We start from the raw sequence: 9734 nt of genomic DNA on the forward strand, positions 1-9734 counted from the left end.
GCCCAAGCTCTCCATTTTGGCCAACAGCGGCGCCCACAGTCCGCACTAGGACACTGCAGCCCCTGCTGCTTCAGTTTAACCAGCTACAATAATTACAACCCTGAGCATAACTGAAAAAATTATTTTTATATATCTATATATTTAACGATTGATTCATATTCTTAGCTACAGAAACATACCAAACTTCTAGGTTTTCAGGGTAATCCATATGTTGGCATAACTATTCCTCCATCTTCAAATCCACACTTTAATAGATGACTATCACACAGACTAAGCCTAATGGATTTCAGAGTACAGTAATTTTGAATACTTACCAATTAGCAGTATATGAATAAAGTTTTGTCTTCTTCCCTTGTTTCTGTTTTTCTTGATTTCTTTCCTTTTTGGGTACCTCTCTGTTGATTCATTTCAACTTTTCAGAAAGCATCAGTAATGCTGAAATTGTCTTTAAAAGGGCACAATTTATACTTACCTCTAAACCTTTCTTTATTTCAAAATAGTTTCAATAATTTCTTAATAGTAATATTATCTGATGTACACTTCAGTGAAGGAAATGATAAGCGGAAAAAAACCTTAGCCTATTCCCTCTCCTTTGCACTGCACAATTATTTTCCTGGTTATAAAATATAACATCAACCTTCAAAGTTACCAGAGAGATATATTTTGCCTTCAAACACAAAGTAGCTAACCTTGTCTATAGCAATGAGGTACTGGTTCTCACTTTTGTGCTTAAATACAATATCCCATGATGACCTCAATTGATGAAATAGTCCTTAGAATATTCATTTGCAATAGCATACTGGATTTAACAGTTGCTTCTCTCCTTTGTTTAAAAATGTTTTTAAGTATCCAATGAATCTGGCTGGGGGAGTCTCCTTTTCAAAATACCTGATAATCATATTTCTGCCCTACAAAGTGTCAATAATATTGTCTTCTCCCTAAGCTTTTTATACATCTGAACCCTATAAAATATATGAAACCCACTTCCACACTATTGCACATCCCCTTTTATCCAAAATACCACCAATGCTATGTTCCCCCCCCCAAATCCTTCTATTTAATACTGGAAAGTGTAAACATAGCCAGGAAAACTTAGCCTATTGTCCTCCTTCCTATTGCACAATTATTTTCCCAGTTGCAAAATGTAGCATCAATCTTCAAAGTTACAAGGGGAATAATATTTTGCATAGTTCCTGGTAATGAAGTAAATCCAAGTAAACAAGATTACTTGTCATCAACCCCTTCTAGATGTTGCTAGTCAACTGAAATACTGGCCTTCACTGAAATGTCATATAACAAATATAAAAGTAGTTATCCCCAGACTGGGTTATTAGTAACTGGATTTTTTAGCAGATCCAATAAATTGAACCAATTTCTGGTCTAGGACCTGAGTATTTGGTTGTTTCATAAAGCAAGTATCCCCAATCTCCCACTAGGAGAGACAAACACACTTCACTTGGCTGTACCACTAAAATAGTGCAGTAGAGTTTTGTTTTAAAACATCTAACTGCTTACTTCACAAGTGCCACTTGAAATAACATTTTATGTCATGTTTTTTGGTTTCAGACAATAACCTTTATTGTCTTTATTGTCAATTAACCTTTATTAGATCCATATCATTGATATAGATCTCAGCAAAGCTTGATGCATACATTTCATTCATTTAAGATTTTGTTTATTTATTTGAAAAAGCAAGAGAGAAATAAAGCGGGGGCAGGGGGAGGTGGAAGGGCAGGGGCAGAGGGAGAGGGAAAAGCAGACTCCCCACTGAACATGAGGCCCCACTCAGGGCTCCATCCCAAGACTTTGAGATCATGACCTGAGCCAAAGGGACTGAGCCACCCAGGTGCCCTACACATTTCATTGTTTAGGCATTAGACTACTCTTCTAGCAGAAGCCAATTTTAATACACTATTATGCTTTAAATACATCAGGAAGTGAAATATCACTTCCCACCTGTCAGAATGGCTAAAATCAAAAACATAAGAAATGACAAGTGTTGGTGAGGATGTGGAGAAAAAGCAGCCCTTTTATACTACTGGTGGGAATGCAAACTGGTGCAGTCACTGTGGAAAACAGTATGGAGGCTCCTCAAAAATTAAAAATGGAACCATTCAATGGTCCAGTAATGGTACTAATGGGTATTTACCAAAATACAAAAACACTAATTCAAAGGGATACACCCACCCCTATGTTTATAGCACCATTATTTAAACTAGCGAAATTATGGAAACAACCTAAGTATCCACTGACTAATGAATGGATAAAGAAAATGTGTGAATATATACAATGGAATATTATCCAGCCATAAAAAGAACGAAATCTTGCCATTTGCAATGATGTGGATGGAGCTAGAGTTTCTAATACTAGGTGAAATAAATCAGAGAAAGACAAATTCCATATGATATATGTTAATTTAAGAAATGAACAAATGAGCAAGGAAAAAGAGAGGAACAAGCCAAGAAACAGACTCTTTTTTCTTTTTTAAGTTGGCTCCATGCCCCCACGGAGCCCAGCTCAGGGAAGGACTTCAACTAACCACCTTGAGATCAGGAAGCTGAGCTAAGATCAATAATTGGTTGCTTTACCCATTGAGGCACCCAAGTACTCCCAAGAAATGGACTCTTAACTATTAAGAACAAACTGATGGTTACCAGAGGGGAGGTGGATAATCTAGTGGGTAACCTCTTGATAACCTAGGGCAATGGGAAAGACATAACAATTCATTCTCATTTATAGAACACATGAATTAAGAACACTGAGTGGAAGATAGATGGAAGGTATAAAAATGTGATAAGTCCACTTTTCACAATCTTGTCCACAGGTTTTCACTATGGAAAGGACATCAAAACCTATACCAACAAGTATTCTGTATTAAAGTATCACCACTGAAATAAATCGTTGAACTTGGTTTACCTCTTTAAAGGTTTTTCACTACACCTTCAAACACTTGTTTCACAAAACAATCAAGAAAATTACACAAAACAATTTCTTGAGGATATAAAGTAATTAGTGAACTCACCTGAATATTTTCAGCTTCATCCTTACATTCACGAAAATCTGTGGAGGTTAATAAGGGATCTTTTTTCTCACAGCTCTCCAAACTGAGGAGCATATCTGCGTAGTTGGGCTGGGGGAAGATCACGTGACTCTTGCGCGAGTCCGCGGTCAGGGAGACCTCGTGCGAATAGGTCTGCAGGAAAGCCCGCACCCCGTCCACGCCCACGAAGTGCGAGGCCGGCACGCCCACCAGCCCGCCTCCCGAAGCCTGGAGCAGACGCGACGCGTGCCAGCGCCTCAGCCTGAGCGCCAGCAGCACGATGACGAAGGCGAGGAAGACGCAGGAGACTGCGGCCACCGCCACCACCAGATAGAGCGTGAGGTCCGAATCATCTGGGTCGGCGGGGGTCCCGATGCTGCCCAGGTCCGCCAGGACGTCCGGGATGCTGTCGGCCACGGCCACGGTGAGCGTGACGGTGGCCGACAGAGGGGGCTGCCCGTGATCCTGCACCGCCACCACCAGGCTCTGCTTGAGCGCGTCTCTGTCCAGCAGGGCCCGCGCTGTGCGCACCTCGCCCGTGTGCAGCCCCACCGCGAAGAGCCCTGGCTCGCTGGCCTTGAGCAGGCGGTAGGACAGCCAGGCGTTCTGGCCAGAGTCTCTGTCCACTGCTACCACCTTGGTGACTAGGTAGCCGGGCTCCGCGGATCGGGGCGCCAGCTCCACACCTGTGGAACCGTCAGTGGGGAGGGTGGGGTACAGGATCTCTGGTGTGTTGTCATTCCGGTCCACAACGAATATACTCAAGGACACATTGCTGCTGAGTGGTGGGTCTCCGCTGTCCTGCGCTGTCACTCTCAACTGCAGGTCGCGGAACTGCTCATAGTCGAAGGAGTGCAAGGCATACAGGATGCCTGTGTCAGAGTTGATGGACACATAGGAGGAGAGGGAAGCCCCCTGGAGAGTGTCTTCAGACAGGGAGTAAGTGACTCGAGCATTCTCCTGGCTGTCCACATCATGTGCAGTCACAGAGAAGATGGAGGCACCTCTGGGATTGTTTTCAGGGATGTAGACAGAATAGGAGGACTGAGGGAAGGCAGGTGGATTGTCGTTGGTATCTGCCACGTTCATGGAGATGTGAGTTTCTGAGGACAAGGGTGGGGTTCCACCATCTGTGGCTATCAGTGTGATGTTATACACAGAGCATTTTTCCCGGTCTAGGTTTTTTGCTGTCATCAACCTATAGTAATTGTCTATTGATCTTTCTAATTTAAAAGGCAGATTTTCTGAAATAGTGCAGGTTACCTCACCATTCTTGCCAGAATCTCTATCTTGAAGGTAGAAAAGAGCAACTACAGTTCCAGGAGGAGTGTCTTCAGGGACTGAGTTGCTTACAGATGTTACAGTCACTTCTGGGGCATTGTCATTCACATCTAAAATTGTGATCATTACTTTAGCCCTTGTTATACTACCAGGACCGTCCTGAGCCTGAACTTCCATTTCATAGTAGCTGGACTCTTCATAATCTAGGCCTTCTAAAGTTGATAATTCTCCTGTATGAGAGTTCAGCTGGAATATCTGCAGAATCTTCTGAGTTATTTTCCGGAAAGAATATGTCACTTCCCCATTGACTCCCTCATCCAGGTCAACGGCATGCACCGTTAGCAATCTTGTACCCACCGGCACATTCTCAGGGACAGTTGCTTGATACTGAGGCAAAGAGAAGACTGGTACGTGATCGTTCACATCTACCACTGTTACTTGGATGTGGGCAGTCTGGGATCGGGGTGGGTCGCCACCGTCAGAGGCTGTAAGAAGTAGGTGGTGAACTGCCTCTTCCTCTCGATCCAGCACCCTTTCCAGCACTAATTCTGGATATTTACCTCCATCGTCTCCAGTCTGCACTACCAGGGAGAAGTGATGATTGGGGTTGAGCTGGTAGCTCTGGAGAGAGTTCGTGCCCACATCTGGATCCTGAGCCTCATTTAATGGAAACCGCACCCCAGGAGCTGTGTTCTCCGTTATTTTCACAGTCATTTCTTCCATCAAGAATCTAGGAGCATTGTCATTAACATCTATTATTTCCACTTCTACTGGGTGAAGGTTCATTTTATCCATCAGGATGTTAAAGTTCACTAGGCACCTCGCGCTCTGAGCACAGAGCTCCTCCCGGTCTATTCTGCCCGCGGTGACCAAGCTGCCACTTCGCGGATGCAGAGCAAAAAGCTGCGTCCTACCTCTGGAGACGATGCGGACTCCATGCTCCTCCAGTTCCCCGGGCTCCAGACCCAGATCCTTAGCGATATGACCCACAAAAGATCCTTTTTCTGTCTCCTCTGGCACGGAGTAGAGAATATGTCCTGCCCAAGCTTCCCTCTGGGTTCCTAGGAGGATGGAGAGCAGGATGAATCTTCTGTATTCCCCACCCCTCTGCGGAGCCGCCATTGTTGTGCCGATCTTGTTTAGATGCTGGGCTATCTACTGTTGTGTTTCTGGATGCCAGTGTGTCAGCGTGGAATCTTTTGTATTCGTAAAAGAAGCGCAGAATCTAGTATAAGAGACCTGAGTTTGATGAAGCTTGGAAGAGAGCTTGTCTCAATCTGGTGTTTCTTTGTATGATAAAGCTCAGTGGTTCTGGCAGATTTCTTGCACCATTTTCCCCCTGGTTGGTGAACAGCGGCGCTCAGAGTCCTTACTAAGTTACTGCACCATATTAAAGCAAAGTAACTGATTTTTCAGAAAGTTGTTCTATCCTTCAAAATCCTTCCATTTATATTTCTTTGATCTATATATCTGATATTATTTAAAATATATTTCAAGAAGATGAATTAATGCAACAATGTTCATGATGATCACTAATTCCAGATAATTTTAAAAGTATTTTGTTTTGCATTTCAACTTTGAAATGATGTCGGGTACTGCCTCAGACTTCATAGAATCCAGTGAAATCAGTGTTTACAGGTAAAAAAGTGTGATTTATTTTGAAAAGGTATGTGTATATATACATAAGAAAGATGTTATATAGAAACAGTTTACATCAGAGTGTAATAAATTAACTCAATAATATTGAACACCAACTACGTTCTACACACCACCATGTAAGACTCAGAGAGTCAAAATTTTCTTTAGAATACAGAGAGGTAATTTAATAAAGTTTTTGATTGGAGGGACTCTTAGAGATGATTTAGTCCATTGCCTTCATTTTAGTAATTTTAAAAATGAGAGAGAATTGCCTTGTCCTTGACTAAATAATAGTAAAACCATTGCTGGGATACAAATATTCTCACTTCCAGTGTTCTGAGAAGAAAAAGGAAAATCATCTGCCTTGGCTGGTGCTTTATGCTCAAAAAGTGCCATTAGAGAGGAGGTAAGAACCCTAGCAGCAACATCAGCTATAGAAACAACTCATTTTGCATAGAAGGCAGGAATTTGCAGATTCTACCGCCTGTGGAGCCATAAGAAAGTGGGTGTTGACTGCTTCTTTTCATTGTGCAATTCAAATAACCATCCTACCCGATTCTAGAATAACTGAAAAAAGGCGGGCCTCCAGATAGTCTTTTGAGCATACAATGTCCTGAGAAGCTCCTTAGAGGTACCAGTTGTTCCAAAGATGTTAATTAAGTAAAACTGAATTGTTGATAGATCTGAGGCTACTCTTAGCTGACAAAAATAAAATTCTTTCCACAGAGTTGCAGGAGAAAAGAGTTACCAGTCCTGAAATGAAGACCTGGCAAAAAATAAATTTACCTTATGGGGTGCCTGGCTGACTTAGTCAGAAGAGCACACAGCTCTTGAGTTCAGGGTTGTAAGTTCAGGCCCCATGTTTGGTGTAGAGATTACTTATGTAAATAAATAAATAAACTTTAAAAGAAAGAAATAACCTTGCTTTGTAAATTATTTTAGCCCCTAGGGGAATAGATAGCAGCACCAGGAGAAGAAATCAGAAGTAACTTTGAAAATGCTTCTTAGCAGGGCAGCTGGGTGGCTCAGTGGGTTAAAGATTCTACCCTTTGGCTCAGGTCATGATCCCAGGGTCTTGGGATCAGGCCCAGCATTGGGCTCTCCACTCAGCGGGGAGCCTGCTTCCTCTTCTCTCTTAGTCTGCCTGCCTCACTGCCTACCTGTGATCTTTGTCTGTCAAATAAATAAATAATCTTAAAAAGAGAGAAAATGCTTCCTAGCTTGGTTGCTGGGGATTTCCTAAGTAAGTAATCTATTTCTGCTCTTTGATGGCACTGTTCCAAAATATAGGCAATACTTTGAATGAACAGCTGTTTCAATCTACCAATTTATAGCCATATTTGCTTTCACCAAGTAGATAAAATAACTTTTGTTCAAAGAAGCCAATATGAGCATTACAGATCAATTCCATATGTAGAAGTTAAACACTATTTGTTTAGTAGTAATCTTGAACTTTCTGTTGACGTAAACAAAGTCATTAAAGATCATGAGTACTTGCAGACATTTTCCAACAAAATCTGGGGTCTAGATGTTTTGGTTCCCAATGTTGTGATCTTTTTCTACCTAACACTTCAAAATTCATAGGGTCATCTCACATTTTTTTCCTATTCTACTATTTTTTTTAAAAAGTCTCAGTTAACTTATTACTTCTGGATAGCTTCTTTGGAGCTAATTAACTGAGATCTAGATAAATAAGATTACAAACATACTGTGAACATAAAGCATACTTCAGGAAGTTCCTTGGCTGTATTATCTCTAGAAATCAAATTTTCTTAAATTATTCTACAACATAAATTTAAATATTAAAGATTCTGCTAAAAAAAAAGATTCTGCTAGACCACTGATACATTAAATATAACATAAGCCTACTATATACAATTGAAATAAGTTTACAGTTTTAAAAGAAGTATGTTATTACTGATTGAGTTATTGGGAAGAATCGACCTTAAGAATCGACCTTCCTCTCTGTCTCTCTCTCTCTGACAAATAAATAAATAAAATCTTAAAAAAAAAAATTAGGGACGCCTGGGTGGCTCAGTTGGTTAAGCAGCTGCCTTCGGCTCAGGTCATGATCCCAGCATCCTGGGATCGAGTCTCACATCGGGCTCCTTGCTCGGCAGGGAGCCTGCTTCTCCCTCTGCCTCCGTCTGCCAGTGCTCTCTCTCTCTCTGACAAATAAATAAATAAAATCTTAAAAAAAAAGAATCGACCTTCATTTTTGTACTTGAATAAAAAAATTCCATGGAAAAAATTCTGTGGAAAGTCTAATTGACTTCTCAGACATTAAGTTATTCATCTTCCCTTTCTTTTTCTTTTTAAAGATTTTAGTTATTTATTTGACAGAGAGACACAGTGAGAGAGGGAAAACAAGCATGGGGAGAGGGAGAAGGAGAAGCAGGCTTCCAGCAGAGTGGGGAGCCTGTTGTGGGGCTTGATCCCAGGACCCTGGGAGCATGACCTGAGCTGAAGGCAGACACTTAACCACTGAGCCACTCAGGCGCCCCTCTTTTTCTTTCTTTCTTTTTTTAAAAGATTTTATTTATTTATTTGAGACAGAGAGAGAGAGAGAGAGAGAGAGAGCGCGCACGCGCGCACAAGCAGGGGGCGTGGCAGGCAGAGGGAGAGGAAGAAGCAGTCTCCCCTGCTGAGCAGGGAGTCCGACAAGGGGCTCTATCCCAGGATCCTGAGCTAAAGGCAGCTGCTTAACTGCTTAACTGAATGAGCCACCCAGGTGCCCCAATCTTCTCTCCTTTCTTTATGGAACTTTTTTCTAATGAGAAAACATTTGTTTAGAGTTCTGTTTGGGTTTCCATTCCCAGGCAAATATGCAGGTATTATTTTCTATTTCTCTCTTAAATTTTACTCCTTCCCTTTGACAGCTGCTACCTCAACACAAGTTTGATCAGATGGGTTGTTTTCACAATGATAAACTAGCCCTATAATTTGATAGGCTTTCCCCCTTGATGCTTCAAAATTCAGTATATACTCAAAATCTCAGACTGTTTATCTTATTAACAATGATCTATATGGTATGTAAGTCAGAGAGCCTCAGCCAGAATTTAGCAAATTCCATGACTGCTAGGAGTTAACACTTGGTCAGTCTGCATGAATGAATGATTATTACTGAGAGTAAAATATGATCACTTTCCCAATAAAATATTTTATTTATTTAAATGAAATGGTCATAGGTAATTCAGATAAAAGAATAAAATAAACCATCCTATTAGTTAGTGATGTGAGTAAGAGAATAAAATAAACCAGGCTACTATCCATAAAACAGTGAGCTTTGCTTATAAATGGATATAGTTTGTTTTGTTCCTTTTTTCAAGATGTTTTAAATCATCCAGAATTGGTGATATAAAAAATAGCATTTACATTCTCAGATCATATGAAACAAAGTTTAATATGTGTATGAGAAAATCTGACTCCTATGACTAATATTCAAGATTCAAGTTCTTTCAAATTATTTACTATTAAGTTCTTTTTAAAAAGAATTATTTATTTATTTATTTATTTAGAGAGTGTGCACACACATAGAGGGTAGGGACAAAGGGATGAGGGAGAGAGAGTCTTCAGCAGACTCTGCACTGAGTATGGGGTTCAACTTGGGGATTGGCCTCAAGACCCTGAGATAACCACCTGAGCTGAAACCAAGAGTCAGATGCTTAACTGACTGCACCTGTGACACCCAGGCACCTTATTCACTATTAAATTTTGATTAAAACCATCAAAGGATAGATAGTATCACAAACATACAAACAAATTGGATTTGAAA

At 40.9% G+C, this 9734-nt stretch overlaps 1 protein-coding gene across 8 annotated transcripts in view; it reads right to left on the bottom strand.

The window, feature by feature from the left end:
* LOC123938945 (protocadherin gamma-C5) overlaps window positions 1-9734 on the bottom strand; it is a 172539-nt gene that overhangs the window by 113388 nt on the left and 49417 nt on the right. Inside the window, exon 1 of one of the 8 annotated variants that reach the window (XM_046000750.1) lies at window positions 3023-5584. The exons of the other annotated variants lie outside the window; for them this stretch is intronic. Coding sequence (XP_045856706.1) covers window positions 3023-5443 — 2421 coding nt within the window. The 5' untranslated portion in view covers window positions 5444-5584. Of the gene's footprint in view, window positions 1-3022; window positions 5585-9734 lie in introns of those variants that run through there. 8 annotated transcript variants of the gene reach the window in all.

The sequence above is a fragment of the Meles meles genome, chromosome 3 (assembly GCF_922984935.1).
Source record: "Meles meles chromosome 3, mMelMel3.1 paternal haplotype, whole genome shotgun sequence".
NCBI lineage: Eukaryota > Metazoa > Chordata > Mammalia > Carnivora > Mustelidae > Meles > Meles meles.